Source organism: Peromyscus eremicus, chromosome 16_21, assembly GCF_949786415.1.
Source record: "Peromyscus eremicus chromosome 16_21, PerEre_H2_v1, whole genome shotgun sequence".
NCBI classification, from domain to species: domain Eukaryota; kingdom Metazoa; phylum Chordata; class Mammalia; order Rodentia; family Cricetidae; genus Peromyscus; species Peromyscus eremicus.
In genome coordinates this window covers 8,473,950-8,490,547 of record NC_081432.1, presented here as the reverse complement: position 1 = coordinate 8,490,547, position 16,598 = coordinate 8,473,950, and the positions used below count along the sequence as shown (strand labels likewise).

The window sequence follows — 16,598 nt, the reverse complement described above, 5'->3', positions numbered from 1 at the left end:
TTGTGAGAGTTGAGTTCAAAGGTGCCTGGCCGAGTAATATGAAAGAAGAATTTTATTTTTAATTAAAATATTGCATAATTTCTCTTCCTCCTCGTTTTTACTCTTCTCGTGTCCTCCAACGCCGGCTCCCTCTCAAATTCATGACCTGTTTTTCTTTAATTATCATTGTTACACATACACACACACACACACACACACAAATGAATAAATATAAAAGCAACTTGCTGAGTCTGTTTAGTGTTGCTTGTATTATATGATTCTAGGGCTGACCACTTGGTATTGGATAGTCAATTAGGGGCCGTTTCCCTGGGGAAGACTAATTCTCCCTTGTCAGCAGTTGTAAATTTCTTGTAGTTCTTCATCTAGGGATGGGTGGGCCTTGTGAGCTTTCCTCATTCATATTAGTATGTCAACTAGTATTGGAATTGTTCAGGTCGTGTTTAGGAAGCCATATTGTAGCTATTTCAATGGTATAGTTTCCCTGTCATATTTAGAAGACACAGTTTCTCAGTGGACTTTGTGGCCTTGTGGTTTTTACAATCTTTCCAATCCCTTGGAAAAGGAAATGCTAAGGTAGTCCAGCATTTGAGCTACCACAGGAGTTTTGCTGTGTAACAAACCCTTTTAGCCAGATTTACAATGAGCATATAGAGAAAAAAAAAATCTAGCTAAAAAAAGTCACATTTAAGTTGGGACTAATAAATGAATAATCACTAGAGATTAGCACCGTTGTATGTACCAGGTCAATAGATAAGGTGCTTTGAGGTCAGCCAGTGATCAAGAAGAGCCCACTCATCCCACAGTCAGGAGTAGAAGGCCCGTCTCTGTGAGTGTGAGGCCAGTCTGTTCTACATAGTTCCAGGACAGTTGAGCTATGTAGAGAGACCATGTCTCAAAAAAAAAAAAAAAAAGAGTGTAGACGTTTAAGTTCACTGAAAAGATGAATGAAAGATCGACCTGCAGAGGTACCCTTTTGCAAAATGACCTGGGGAATTATCCCCCAAGTTTGTTTGTTTTGTGCTAGAGATTAGAGATCAAACCTTGGTCCTTGTACATGTTAGGCAAGAACTAACCTACCAAGCTGTCATATAGTCGTGCCCTACCTGGATTCCTCCAACCTTGCTCAGTTACCCAGATACTTATGGGCCAGCACAGCTTAACATTCTGTAAGTAGAACTTATGGGTGATTCTGGAGGAGGAATTCAGAAGATCAGAATGACTATAGACACACACACACACACACACACACACACACACACACACACACACACAGAGTAAAGACTGCTTAGGAGTGTTGAAATGGGAACCAGACTAGAGAATATTAAGTGAATTTGTCTATACTGGGAACTGGCTATAGCTTAAGCTAGTGGCAGACCTTACTGTCCTCAATTTGATGTTGTTTTTGCAAGGCAGGTCATAGAGGCTTCTACTCAGATGTCAAAGGAATGTTGGGGAGGCCAGATGATGTATAACAGTGGTAGGAGTACTTGGAAGAGCAATAGATGAAGCTGTGATGGAATAGAGACCTCAATAAGCTGAAGATGCTAGGAATTTAGACTGTCTGCCAAGGAAAGCTCTAGACAGTAAGCAGGGTCAGTCTAGAAGAGCCCTGTGGCTGCAGTGCTATACTGTAGGGGCTGGGCTGACCCAGCCTTTTGGCACCCAGATCATGACACTCCATGTCTACAGGAGCTTATAATTGCTATGCTGATTCCCATCTTGCTTTGGTATCCTCCTACTTTCCATGTGCCCCTTTTGGAATAGAAGTCTTTACTCTGCCTTGTACTTGGGAAATGTCAAACTTTCTTTTTGGCCTTACAAGGGCTCACAGGTGAGAGCTTGCCCTGAGTCTCAGGAAACTTTGTACTTGTCTGTTGAGCAATTCTGGAGCTACTGAGACTCTGGGGGAAATGAACTAAAGTATTTAGGGGTATACATAGGATGGTTCTGTCATGTTTTATGAATTATGTATGGCCTTGTCACTACGGGGAAATTAGGTATGGTTTTAGGAGCTGTGGTTTAAGAAGGTGTGTTTGGGTGTCAAGTTGACAGAGGATGGACTTGTGACAGTTAATCTTGTCAACTTGGACTGAGAAATACTGAGGACATTTGTAAGGTACATTTCTGCTGTGCTCGTGAAGATGTTTCTAGAAATGATTAAGTGGGGAGCAGCTACTCTGAATGCTATGGTGTCATACAATAGTCTGAGAACCCAGATGGAATAAAAAGGCAAGAAGGAGAAAACACAGAACTGTTCTCTTTCTGCTTGCTGGTGTCCATGAGGTGAGCAACTTTGCTGTGCTCTGCTGTCCTGCCTGCAGGACTACAGCCATGGAATGGATTGACTATGGACTGAAACCCTGAAACCCTAATGGACAAGACATCTTTTATCCTTTTATTTTGTTCTGTCAGGCATTGGTCAGTGATGAAAGGCTAACAGTGTACCAGGTCAGTACTGAGAAGGGTCACATTGTGAACAAGCATATCAAACTCAAGTGGGTTGGGAGCTATACCTTGTTAGTAGAGTGCCTAGCATAAATGAGGCCTTGGGTTTGATCTCTAGTACTGCATAGACTGGGCATGGTGGTATATACCACATACTTGGAAGTTGGAGGCAGGAAGGTCAGAAGTTCAAGATCATCCTTTGTTACATAGTGAGTTCCAGATCTGCTTGGGCTACATAAGACCTGTTTCAGAAATAAACAACCCCCCCAACAAATACAGCAGCTAAGTCCTTCGCAGGTGTTCTGTATTCCCAATAGCTGTGCCTGTACCACAGTGCTGAGGCGTTTTGCCATTGCCAAGATTCTTCCCCTAGGCAGCCTCTGCAACCCAAGAGCCACCCAGCCCCAACTTTTCTCTTCCCATGATCCAATTAAGTTGCTGCACTGAAGAAGAGGAAACTGCTCCATTATAGCTTTATCAAAGCCCCTGTACAGGACCCCTCAACCCCCACAAATTGCTGCTTGCCGAGCACACTCATGGTTTTGATTCCATGCTTTTCTTACATGCTGGATTCAGTCATTTCTGTCTTTTTGTAATGATTTCTACCCATACTGAAGTACTTACTGGCAGTAATCTAATTCAGTCGTCTAGTTGTTGGATTCTTTCCTGGTTCCTCAGCTCTAAAATAAGCTTCTAGTCCTGCCTCATGATCTGTACAGGCCTGGGCACGGACCACAGACAGTGCTACAGAAAAGACAGCTGCCAGAGACAAGTGGCCTTATTATAGCCAGCTTGTTTATCCCTGTTCGACTAGTGGACTGTTCAACTGGAAATAGAAAAATAGTCAAAGCTAAAATATTCCCTCATTTCCACTGAGGCCAGAGTACTAGGACAGTGATAATACTTGAAGTGTTTGAAACCCCGATCATTCTGTCATTCAAGACGGGCATTTACTGAAAGGCAGCTGTAGCTGCTGCTCCTCCTCTTGATATGGAGCCTGAACTGCCTTCAGCTCTATGTAGCTTAGGCTGACACTGAACTTTTATTTTTCCTATCTCAGCCTCCCAAGTGCTGGAATGAAAGGCATTCACCAGCATGTTTGGCTCCATGCACTTTTATCCAATGGCATGTACCTTTCCCCATTAGCAAACCAGCCAGGATAGAGATTGCCAGTTTTCTGTTAATATTTTATTTTTTATATTTTTAATTTGTTAGGAAAGAGTTGCTACTTTTAGGATGCTAAAAAGGAAGTTGCAAACATTAATACAGTGCTTCAAGAAGCTTTTAAAAGTTTGTTTATTTTTAAATTTATGTGTATGTGTTCTTGTGTGAGTTTATGTGTAGGTATGTGCAGGTGTCCTTGGAGGCCAGAAGAGGGTATCAGATTTCCTGGAGCTTGAGTTACAGGTGGTTACTAGCTACCTGATGTGGAATGGAACCTGAGTCCTCTGCAAGAGCAGTGTATGCGCCTAACTGATGAGCCACTTCTCCATCCCTTCAAGAAACCTCTTAAAGAAAAATTAGCTGGTAGTATAATCCAGCTAAAATCTGAACTGAGCTATAGAAAGATTTTAGAAGGGTTCTATATTTGATAATTGTTTTAAAAGTTTAAACAACATTTTATGTAGTATTCATTCATGCATATAATGTGTTTGGATCAAATCCACCAGCTATTCCTTCCCCTCCAGTTCTTCTCTTATCATGTCTGCTCACTTTCACTCCTAGCTTCATGTACACTCTTGAGCTGGACATGCTCTTTGCTCTCACACTGTCCCCCACCTCTCTTTATACCCATGGAGTCCATTTAGTGTTGTCTGTATGTGCGTAGTCTCTCAGGGGCCATAGCCCTGGAGCAAAGTGATTCTACTTCCTCCAGCAGCCATCAGTTGCTAAAAGCTCTTCAGACAGGGGTGGGATTTTGTGAGTTCCTCCCCATCTATGCTGGAATCCTAGCTGACTTGACCTTGTGCAAGCCTTGTGTGTGTAACCCAGCTACCATGAGTTCATGTGTGCAGCTGGGCTCTCATGTCCAGCAGGTACTGTTTTTCTACAAACTCTACTCCTCAGGTTCTTAAACATTTTCTGGAGCTTGGCGGTGGTGGCGCACGCCTTTAATCCCAGCACTCGGAGTCAGAGTCAGGTGGACCTCTGTGAGTTCGAGGCCAGCCTGGGCTACAAAGCGAGTTCCAGGAAAGGCGCAAAGCTACACAGAGAAACCCTGTCTCGAAACAAAAAAAAAAAAAAAATTTTTGTTCCCTCTTCCATAGTGGTCCCTGAGCTCTGTGAGTGAGTGAGTGAGTGAGTGAGTGAGTGTGTGTGTGTGTGTGTGTTTCAGTTTCTTGCTCCCGTCTTGGTGGTGCTGGGGGTAGAACCCAGGGCCTCATGTATGGTAGGCAAGTGCTCTATGACTGAGGGATACCCCTATTTCAGTTCATCTCTCAGGAAATGCTGTCTCCTTAAAGGGAATTTTAACACCAAAGAAGCATGGTCACTGGGGAGGACCACCTGAAGAGAGCTCCGTGAGATGTACTGATGTGAGGATCATTGGGAGAATGGTTCTCTTTTTCTCTTAATGGTCCTGTCAGAGTCTGGCCTAGCTTTAGGTGTTCTTAGGAGCTGCTGGAGGGAGGACAGAAAACCTTCCCTGGCCTCATTGGCCTTGTTATCCATGCATTTGGGCCTGAGCATATCTGGGGTACCCACCTTCACAGCTTTCCGGCCTGGTGTTAGGTATGGTGTTTGATTCTGGTGTAATTTCACAGCTGCACATGCTTTTCATATTTTCCAGAATCTTTATGATAATCTCATGAAGACTTCTTCATAGTTTGCCTAGATCAGTATTTCTCAACTATGCTACAGCTCTTTAATATAGTTCCTCATGTTATAGTAACTGCAATCATAAAATTATTTTCATTGCTACTTCATAACTGTAATTTTGCTGCTGTTATGAATCATAATGTAAATGTCTGTGTTTTCTGATGGTATTAAGGAGTCATGACCCACAGGTTGAGAAACACTGGCCTAGAAGGAGCCGCTTTACAGTTCTTTTTCTAAACTTAATGTAGTGTCTGCTAGTGGAATGAATATTTGGCACGACAGACTCCCTGACTAGAAACGATGTGCAGTATAGGCTGCATGTTAGGTTGCTACTTTGCTTTCAAGTCTGGTGGTGCTGCTCTGGATGTGGTCACTCGGCACGCAAGTCACCTCTAGTTTTCTCTTTACTTGAACGGATGAATTTAGCTCTTTGCAGTTATCCGTAAGCTGTAAAGCAGCCGTGTGTTCATCTCTAAGCTTGGAACTTTACTGTTTATATGAGGACTGTGGCTCAGGAAGGGCTGGATTCTACTTGCAGCTGTTTTCTAGAATTCCTAATGCTTTCTCTCTAATAAGTATCTTTGTGAAAGAGAATGTATAATAGAGATTTTTGAGATTGAATGCTAGTGAACTGTTTTCTTGTTCTATTTTGTTGTGAATTTAGGAGAAGTTGGCCCTTCGACAGCAGCTGAATGAGGCGAAAGAGCAGCTCCTCCAGCAGGCAGAGTACTGTACACAAATGGGAGCAGTTACCTGTACCCTTCTCTGGGGAGTCTCTAGCAGTGAGGAAGTCGTCAAAGCCATTCTGGGAGGAGTAAGTTGTCTGGCACTGTTGATGTGCCTTGTGACCTGGAAGAGACAGCATGTCTGCCTGTGACATTGACAGCTGAGCCCTGCCATGATGTAAATTTGCTTTAGTTCATCAGATGGTTGCCAGGTGTCTGCTGTGTTCATTGTATCACCTGGTGCTCTGGGGATGTGTAGAATGAAGTACCATCCTCTGTCCTGACCCCCAAGGGGAGCCTTTGATCTTTAACCACTTTAAGGTTTCTATGTAAGAAATTTAACAGCGTTCAAAGTGCTCCTATGTGTTTTACCTCATGGGTAATATATAATTAACAAAATTGACATATATGTGTGTGTGTGTCTGATACACATACATACACACACACACACACACACACACACACACACACACACACGTATGTTAGGGAACGTCCCATAAGGAGAGGAATTTGAAATGGATCTTGATGAGTAGGTAGAAATGGCAAAAAATGGTAAGGACAGTTCAAGAAGACAGAATCAGTCAAATCACAGTTATAGGACGAGAAGTCTGGCTGGTTTTAGGAGGGGAGGTCACTTGACCAAGTGGAGAGTTCTTGTACTGCAGCGTATTGTTACTGGAGTGTCATTTGTGATTGGAGGTAAGCAGATGTTGGTCCATTCCCTCAACCTCTTAGAGTCTTCAAGTGCTTTTGAGTGAGGTGTGCAGCTCTCTGCAGGCAGATGGGGAAGAAGGAGGCACGTGAGAGCTGTGTGACTGAGACAGATGTAGTGTCAGGGTACAGTTGACATCTGAGAGAAGGAGCCCCGGCTGCGTCTGGGTTCGACTCTGGGGAAAGGAGTAGAAGTGGAGAGCGGGATGCTTGGCAAGAAGCCAGAGCTGCATTAGTTACTGCTTAGAGGACGCAGTGTTTGGCTTGAGGGAGAACTTAAATGTTCTTAAAAGTTTGTTGAACTTTATTAAAGTGTAATTTCCTAGACTGCATGAGATTTTGTCTTAAAAATAAGGATGATTTCTATGTTGTAATTTACCCACTAGACTTACACAGTTCTTACTGGTTTCTTAGAAAATTTCTAGGGTTGGAAGACCATCCCTGTAGTCCAGTCTTAGAACATTCTATCACTCAGGAAGTTTCTTATGCCATTTTCTCAGGTTTTGTTTTTTGTTTTCATGCCTTGGTTTTAAATGGTTCTTGACAATTTTATACACACAAACACACGTGCACAGTATATCTCAGTCGTAGATAACTCAAATCCCCCTTCTATTTCTTACTTTGTTTCCTTTTTAAGTATATAGTTCACTAAGTCTAGTTAGTGCTGTGTATATGCATGGATGTAGCCATCCACTAGAGTATGGACCTACCAGTGCCCACAGTCCTGAAGAACAGTGACACCCCCAGCAGCCATCAGCAGTTAGTAGCTCCTCAGTGAGGCATGGTACCTCATAAATCCATCTTTCATCCATGCTAAAATGTGGACTGGCATATTTGTGCAGGTCTTGTGCAGGTAGCCACAGCCGCTGTGAGTTCATGAGTGTCCAGAAGACAGCATTTCACAGCCGTTCCTTTTACCCTCCAACTCTGACATTCTTCCCACCCAGTCTAGTGTGAAGTTCCCTGGCCTTGGTGGTGGTGGTGGTTGATACAGATGTCCCATTTAGGGCTGAGCAGCCAAAGGTCACTTATTCTTTCCACCGTGGCCAGGAATGAGTCTCAGCATTGACTGCCTCCCTCCCTGGGAACTTTGAGTGGTGGCACAGATTTTCTATGATTGCTCCTGGAATTGCAGCCTGTCCTTCTGCATGGTGTGCACATTTGTGATGTTGTTACACTGGCTTCTCTGGAAAGATGTGATACTTGTATTCTTTTATTTTTTTTAAATTTTCAGGACAAAGCATTGAAGTTTTTCAACATCACTGGTCAGACGATGGAGAGTTTTGTGAAGTCATTGGATGGGGACGTTAGGGAGGTTGATTCTGATGAAAATCAGTTTGTATTTGCACTGGCTGGAATTGTAACAAGTAGGTAACTTTTCAGACATAGTGCCATATATCAGGGTTGGTAATTACAGTTAGGGATTTGTGTGAGGATGTGTGTCAGTGTCTGGAGGACTGTGTTCACCCTGGAGTCTATCTCAGTAAGCTGGGAGAGGTGTCAGATGTCTCCAGTATGGGAAAGCACCCAGGGACTTGGGGTCACTGTCACTTATTAGAAATAACTGATCTAAAGGAAACACAGGTATGTTTGATTGCTATTTATTTTTATTTCTATTTATTTATTTTTGATTTTTCAAGACAAGGTTTCTCTGTGTAGCCCTGGCTATCCTGGAACTCACTCTGTAGACCAGGTTGGCCTCAAAGTCAGAGATCCACCTGCCTCTGCCTCCTGAGTGCTGGGATCAAAGGTATGCACCACCACACTTGGCTGACAGATGTAAGAGAATAAAAGCCTCAGATTGTCCATTTAACTACTTCTCATTTGGAACAATTTCTGTTTTACTCATGTCTGCCTAAAGCGAAAGCTGTGAGCTAAGCTTAAACTAAACTCCACTTAAAGGATTCTAAAAACTTTGTGTTTTTAGTAAATTTTTCCTGGAAGCTAATAAATAGAGCCTATCACCGAAGAAGTGTTACAAAAGAATTTCTTAGCAAAACTATAAAGGAGCTGGGCATGTGGCACAAGCCTTCAATTTTAAGATTTAGGAGGCCCTGAAGCAGGAGGATTAAGAGTTGAGGCCAACCTGGGCTACATAGCAATATTCTGTCTCAAAAAAAAAGTAACACTCCAAACCTTCAAAATTTTTATGAGCGAGAGACCAGTGACTCCTAATATAGTCGGTGGGGAGCACCAGTGGGTGGGGAAGCTCTTTTTTCCTGAGATTGACAAAGTGCTTACCTTTCTTCTCTGTTGTAGCCTATGTACTCTTAGGATTATTGTCTACTGTTAATATGAGACAAAATTGTCTTTTTTCATCACATTATTATTGTTCTGTGTGTATGTGTGTTCACATGTTTGTATAGGTACATGTGCAAGGGCATGAGTGTGCCATGTGTGCAGAGGCCTGAGTTGATGGTGGTTGTCTTCTTTGGTCACTCCCCACTTGTTTATCATGGCAGGGATTTTGTTGAACCTGGAGCTTTCTAATTCTGGTCTAGCTAGCCGGCTTGCACCAGCAATCTGTCTCTGCCTCCCGAGTGCTGAGATTACAGGAAGCTGCCATGCCTGCCCAGAATGTATAGGGATGCTGAGGCTCTGCACTCTAGTCCTCACGTTTGTGTGGCAAGTGCTGTGTCTACTAGGCCATCTCTCCAACCCTGTGTTACCTTTTTACTGCCATTGTATGAGGTAAGGCCTATGGAGACTTCTTTTTCTCCCCCTCCCCCTCTCCTCCTCTAAATCTGAGACAAGCTGGGCTCAAACTTGAGGTGATCTGCTGCTTCAGCCTCTTGAGCACAGGGATTATAGATGTACACTCCCATACCTGGCTGACAGTAAAAAAAATCCCTTTAAAAGTTGGTGGTACTTATTCATTTTCTAAGATTTATTTTTATTTTATCCTGCAACGTAAGTGTTTTGCCTGCAAATATGCCTGTGTGCCACCATGTGTGCCTGGCACCTGTGGAAGCCAGAAGGGGCTGTTGGATTCCCTAGAACTGGAGTTGTGAGCCATCATTTGGGTGCTTGGAGTTGAACTCAAGTCTTCAAGAAGAGCAGCCAGTGCTCTTAATTTCTGTGCCATCTCTCCAGCCTCCAGTGGTATTTATTGTTGGGTAGATGCTGAGAGTCCAGTCCTCTGGCTTGGCTGGCACTTTATCTGAAGTAGGGCAGCTCTCTGCCCATTCATCATAGCAGCTGTACTCAGTCCTCCTGTCTCAGCCTCCTGAGTGTCAGGCCTTAAAGGCTGTATTTAAAAAGAAGGCATTTGTACATTTGATTAGTTCTCTCTAAAAGTGACCTCAGAGGTCTACAATCCATGTGTTTTGTCATTTTTGCTAGGTTGAGAATTTAAGCTGCATGAATTTCTGGCTGGTGTGCCATGAGGCAGGTAGTGGAGGGTGGAGCATCGTGTTGCTCAGCGTTCAGGCTCGCTTGTCTAAATCACAGTAGTGCACATGTGAAAGTGGAGGTTTGCCTGAAAAAGGGTTCCAGACCGGTGGTGCGCTGTTGCAGTGGGTTTGTGACACAGGTTTGTGCTTTCCAGTTACTGGAGCCACCAGTCTGGGGATGGCAGCACTGTGGAGGCCATGGATTAGCAGTCTGCAGCTCCTCTTGTTGTTAGCTGATCTTCCAGTCTTACACACAGCAAACACTCTCCCAGTTCCTTTTCATCTTTTAGAAGTTTTAAGAATTTCAGTAAACCCATGTGGCAGTATACACCCCAGCTAGGGAGTGGAGTCCTGTCCTTCTTCCATAGTCAACCTCACACAGTAGCTGTCCTGGTGGCATGTTAAATAAACATTTGATCTGGTTTGTTGTGGTTGGCTTATGTGGCTTTGAGCATCTGCTCCAGGTTGAGCATGTTTGTCCCTAATCTCTGCCTGGAAGTCCCAGCCTCTTTCCTTAGGCGCTTCACAGCCAGCCTTAGCTTTCTGAGGTATTTATGAAAAGCTGTGATTTTGTAGAATCCCCCCCCCCCAAAGAATGGAGCAGCTCTTCCCAATTTACCATAGTATGAGCAAAAACTGATATTAAATTTCTTACTTGTCCAGTCATTGTTCCTGTATTAGTCTGTGTTCTATTGTTGTGAAGAGACACCATGATCATGGCAGTTCTTATAAAAGAAAGCATTTAATTAGGGGCTTTCTTACAGTTGCAGAGGCTTAGTCCATTATCATCATGGTAGGGAGCATGGCAGCAGACATGGCAGGATGGTGCTGGAGAAGTAACTGACAGCTACATCCACAGGCAGAGAGGACACAGGGCTTGCCATGGGCTTTTGAAACCCTAAAGCCCATCCCTAGTGATACACCTCCTCCAACAAGGCCACACCTCTAATCCTTCTAATCTTTTCAAATTGTGTCACTCCCTAGTGATTAAGCTTATGGGAACCATTCTTATTCACACCACCACAATTCCTAATGACAGGTTAGTGCAGCAGTAAAAGTCTGGATTTTAAGATAAGATGGCCCACTTCCCAGGTTAACTCCTTTAGACAGGGTTTCTTCATCTATGGGAGGACCCTACCTGCCCTGATGGCCTTACATCCTGGCATCTGCTGGACCATAGCAAGTCTTAGCACATGTGAAGTGAGGGATTGTTCAGTGTAGGACAGCCTGAGTAAGGGAGCAGAGGAAGAATGGAGATCTTGTGAAGAGTGACCCACTTAACTCACAAGTAGAAAACTTAGTTTACTGCCTGTATTCCTGCTTTTGGAAGACTCACAAATAATAATTGCATACCCTGCCTCCTAATTCTGGTTGTGCATTTAGACAGCATTTGGTAGTGACTGCCTGTCAACATGAGTTTTTTTTTTTCTTTTTTAAGACAAGGTTTTATTAAATAGTCCAAACTAGCCTCAAACTTGGAATCCTCCTGCTTCAGCCTCTCAAATGTTAGGATTATAAGTATATGTGACCATGCCCAGCCTCTAAGATTTTTATATATTATTTTTTTTCATGTTGCTGTGGATTGACCCTGGGGCTGGCTGGCCTCATATATGCAGATGCCAAGCAGGCCCTCCGCCACTGTGCTCCAGCCCTGGCTCTAACATTAGTTTTTTTCAGTTTTAAATAAATTATTGAGATTCCAATATAATTATATCATTTTTCCCCTTCCCTTTTCTCCCTTCTTCCCCTCCCATGTGTCTTCTCTTGCTGTCTCTCAAATTCATGGTCTATTTTTCTTATATTTTTGGTTTTGAGTCTAGCCTTTAACAGCTGAGCCATCTCTCAGCCCAGTCTGTTTTTCTTTAGTCGTGTGTGTGTGTGTGTGTGTGTGTGTGTGTGTGTGTGTGTGTGTTTCAAATATATAAATGAACTGCTCAGTCCATATAATGTTAATTGTATGTATGCATGTGTGGAGATTGGAGGAGAACCTATGGAGTCACTTCTCTCCATCCACTGTTATCTGTGCTGTGCCTGTGGTCTTGATGCTTTGTTCTGTCTTTTGCAGATGTTGCTGCCATTGCATGTGGTCGTGAGTTCTTGGTGAATTCCAGTCGGGTGCTCTTGGATACCATGTTGCAGTTGCTGGGGGACTTAAAGCCTGGCCAGTGCACTAAACTCAAAGTGTATGTAGATAATAGCTCACAGTCTCTCAACTTGCATAGTGCCTAGAATATGCTGATGGAACCTCTCTCTCTCTTTTATTTAAAAGTTTTTTTTTTTCATTTTACATACCAAACACAGTTCCCCCTTCCTCCCCTCCTCCTGCTCACCTCCTACACGACCCCCCCCCCATCCACTCCTCAGAGAGGATAAGGCTCCCATGGGGAGTCAACATGGAACCTCTCTTCAAGTAAACACAGTTGACCTAGCTGTAGTTCTAAAAAACAGGAAACAGATTGCCTGAGGATATAAGGGATGTGTTATATCTTAGGTTATATTTTATCTAATTTTATTTGAGATAGGGTTGATGTGTAGCCCAGGCTGGCCTTGAATTCTTGTTCCTCCTGCTTCAGCCTCCTGAGTGTTGGGTTAAATAATATTTCAGGGAAAAAAATGAATCAAGATAAGGAACACTTACCCCTTAGAATAATCAGTGGATCCTAAATATTTCAGGATTGTGTTTCTAGTGGCCTCAGAGTGAACTTCAGTGGGTGTTTGCTATGGCATTTTCCCACTCAGGTATTAGAGTTTGTAGCTGTTTTTTAAAATCATTCTAATAAATCATGACAAACTTGCATTTAGTATCTCACAGTGTTGTAGGTCAGGATCTGAAGTGGCTTGACCAGGTCCTCTGCTGGGCAAATCCTGAGGTCAGAATCAAGGTGGTGCTCAGGTGGGCACTTTGAGGAGCCTCTGGAAGAATCTGCTTCCTTGTTCTCTTCTTTCAGGTGGCCAGCTGAATCCTGTCCAGGGATAGCTGCGTCTTTCTCCCACATCCCAACTGTCATGCCGCAGTGTTTTTATACTTGGCACTGTGTTAATTACCTTTCTGGTCGCTGTGACAAAAGCGTTTACAGGAGGAAGGCTTTGTTGATGTTCACAGTCTGAGGTGCAGTCCTCATGGCAGGGGAGGCATTGTGGCAGGAATGTGAGGCAGCTGGTCACATGGCATCCAGAGTCAGGAAACGGGGAATGCTGTTACTCAGCTCGATTTCTCCTTTTGAAAAGTACTTTTAACTATTTACTTATTTATGTTTGTATACACGTGTGCTCCTCAAGAACTTGTGTGCATGGCATCGCGTGCATGGGGAGCTTAGAGGACAGCTAATGGGCATCGGTTCCTTCTACTGTGTGGGCTCCAAGGATTGAACACAGGCCAGCCAGGCTTAGTGGGAAATACTCAATGAACCATCTCAGCAGCCTGCTTTATCCTTTTTGTACAGTCCAAGACCCCAGACCATAGGATAGTACCATTTCTATTCAGGGTGGGTCTTCCCTCAGACCTTTCTGGAAACATCCTAGAGTTGCTTTTCCATGGTGATTATAAATCCAGTTGAGTTGATAATGATTATCCATCCCAGTGTGTATCAGACTTTCTCTGTTGCTCCTAGCCAGAGAGTCATCTCTGCTTTCTGTGGGCTCATGTGTTTAGATTAGGCATATTAGATAAACTTTCTCAATCAGCTCAGAGCCTGTTGATTAGTAATGGTGATTGCATCTGTAGAACCTCCTTTGCTAGATAATTTAACTTTATCAGAGTATGATGTATATATAGTCTTGGGGATTAAGCCAGAAAATATTTTTTCTTTTTTGGGGGGCAGTGCTAGGAATGGAACCTTGTGCTTTTCACAAGGCAAGCATTCCTGTGCTGACATATAGCCCTGTGGCAAGAAAATTTGGGGGCCATTCTTCCAAGTGTGTGCCTTATGTATTGCAAGTTTATCTTATTTAGTTCAGTAGCCCCTTTAAAGTCTGTGGCAGATACTTTCAACATTCGTGCCATCTTGGCCTTAGTGTCTCTTATCTTTTTCCCGTGTTGTTGAGATTTTTCTATTTCTTTTTGTATGCTGAATAATTTTGGATGAATCCTGGGCATTGGGAATATTATGTTAGAAGCCTCATGTTTAAAGCCTTTGGAAAATGCAGCAGTCCAGTTGGATTTGAGTTACAAGTCGCAGTGTTGTTTCAGTATCAGCCCCATGTGTAGAATGCCTTTACCTGGTGTTTCCCATGCTAGTGGAGCTGCCCTATGTACCAGGGATCCGTGGGAGGTCCAGGGAATAATGCTGTGTATGGTGAGGTCCACACACCCAGCTTGAGGTGAAGCTGGAAATTTACAGATAGTTCTGTGGTGTCACTTTCCTCAACAGTTGACTCTCCATGATGCCTATGATGCTCTGTTGTTCTCCTAGAGCTCCCCTTTTTAGTCCCCATCTAGAACGCTGAGGCTTGATGTGGCCTAAAGTATTACTGTGGCTGCTGCTTAACTCTGCCTATAGCTATTGAGATCTTCAAGATGGGGAAGCATCCCCTTCTGCAGCCTGGGGCTCCTACTATCACTGTGGCTGCCAGTAGACCCCCCCCCTCTCTTCTCTTTAAGACTGAGCTAGACCCTCCCGTGTAGTACGAGTCCAGGTCTGTGAAAGCGAGTCGTTTGGCATGCTCTGTTCTCATTTCCTCAGCTGGTTACCTGTCCTCGATCTCAAGTAGCTGTTCCACGCATTATGTTCAGAATTTATAGTTGTGTTCAGTGGAGGTGAGAGGTGAGAGTATGTGTACTGTGACATCCTGTGTGCACCACACTGTAGTTTGCCCTGGTGTTTTATGCTGACATGTCTATGTGCATGAACAATGTGTGCTGTAATGTGACGTGTAGTTTTCTTTATGATAGTGTTAAAACTTGACTATGAATCTGATTTGTTTCTTTGGGGTCTCAAAAATTGCAGAAGTCCTAACATTTGGATCACCCTTCTCAGCCTCTGAGGGCATTTAGGATATTTTTTGTTTCTCTACCTATATGCTGCTACAGTGAACACTTAGTAAATATCCCTGTGGACCTATGTGTGAGTTCCTCTAGGAGTTTCCCCAAAAGTGGGATTTTTGAGAAGTGGTGCCCATACAGCTCTGTAAGATGCTGCCAGTGTACTGTTTCCTGCATCCTTGTCAGCGTTTTGTTATTTATTCCTATAGAGAATGTATGTATCATCAGTCAGTTGGGTAGTCAGTCATCTGCCTGCTTCCCTCTCTTGATTTGGAATACCAGTGAGGTGGGCATTTTTCTTCATGCTTGTCCCATCTCTGTGAATTACCTGTCTGTACCCTTTATCCATTTCCTGCTAAGGTGTTTCCACGGTGATGTGCTGATGTCTGTGTGGGTTCTGAATGCTGACCCGTTGCCTCCTTTTCTTCTGTGACCTCTATAAGGTCAGTGTTTATGGGCCAGCTAATCCTCTGCAGCTTTCCAGTAAGCTTTGTGCGAGGGCTGGTTCTCGGGCAGCCTCTCTGCCTCCCTTCCTTGGCATCTGTGCTTGTGGATCTCGGTGAGCACTTGGTGCTGGCAGTAATGGTGAAGGGGCTGTCTGCAGAGCTGCCTGAAGAGCCATCGCGTTGGCTTCCTTTCCCAGCAGCTCTCCACGTTTGTATACAGTCAGCTTCTAATCCCATGTGGGATATTGGCATGCTCCAGCCTCAGGTGGCTTCCTCACGTGGCTGGCTGTCTTCCATGCAAGCTGCTTGCCTTCTCTCTGTGGTTTTTAGGCTCTCCTCTGTTGAAGTTGCTTTGCTTTTGACAGCAGCCTAAGTCCTCTTGAATAGGGCCTTTGCTGTGCTGTGCTGAGCTTCTCCCCCCCCCCACCCCCCCATCTGTGACTCACTTCTCCCCTGGGGCTTTTGCTCTTATCACTTAACCATCAAAAGCTACTCACTTTCAGAGTTGATGCCTCAGGCCCAGAGATGGGTTCAGTTTTCTCCCAGCTGCTGGTTTTTACATGTAAAACCTTCTAAAAGAATCTTGAGTTGGAGAGAGAGTTCAGTGGTTGTGTGGTAGTAGTTTGAATGAAATTGGCCCTATATGATTGACTATGTCACCCCAGTTAGTGGAACTGTTTAGCCAGGATTAGGAGGTGTGGCCTTATTGGTTGAGATGTGAGATTGGTTGAGGGGCAGACTTTGAGGTTTCAAAAGCCCACAGTATTCTCAAGTAGCTTTCTCTTTGCCTCATACTTGTGGATCAGATCACATCTTTGCCATTCACTTTTACTGTAGACCTAAATAAGAGCAGCGGCCAGAAATCATGTCACAACCTAAATGCCGTTCTGCCTTCACATTCCCTCCACCAAACAATTCCATTGCTTTCAAATCCAGCCTTTTTTAAGTTCTCATTATAGGGGCAGACTGCAGATCGATTCTTTGCCAAAATATAATGGATGGCTTTGTTGTATTACTTTTTTTTAGGGTGGGGGGGATATGAACAAATGCCTACTCAGCCCAGATAGGGCACTGACAACAG

At 43.9% G+C, this 16,598-nt stretch overlaps 1 protein-coding gene across 3 annotated transcripts in view; it reads left to right on the top strand.

Annotated features, from left to right (window-relative positions):
• Positions 1–16,598, top strand: part of Hsf2bp (heat shock transcription factor 2 binding protein) — a 79,598-nt gene that overhangs the window by 16,520 nt on the left and 46,480 nt on the right. For all 3 annotated transcript variants that reach the window (XM_059281540.1, XM_059281539.1, XM_059281541.1), the window contains exons 5-7: positions 5,927–6,076; positions 7,933–8,065; positions 12,156–12,273. In XM_059281540.1, coding sequence (XP_059137523.1) covers positions 5,927–6,076; positions 7,933–8,065; positions 12,156–12,273 — 401 coding nt within the window. The remainder of the gene's footprint in view (positions 1–5,926; positions 6,077–7,932; positions 8,066–12,155; positions 12,274–16,598) is intronic.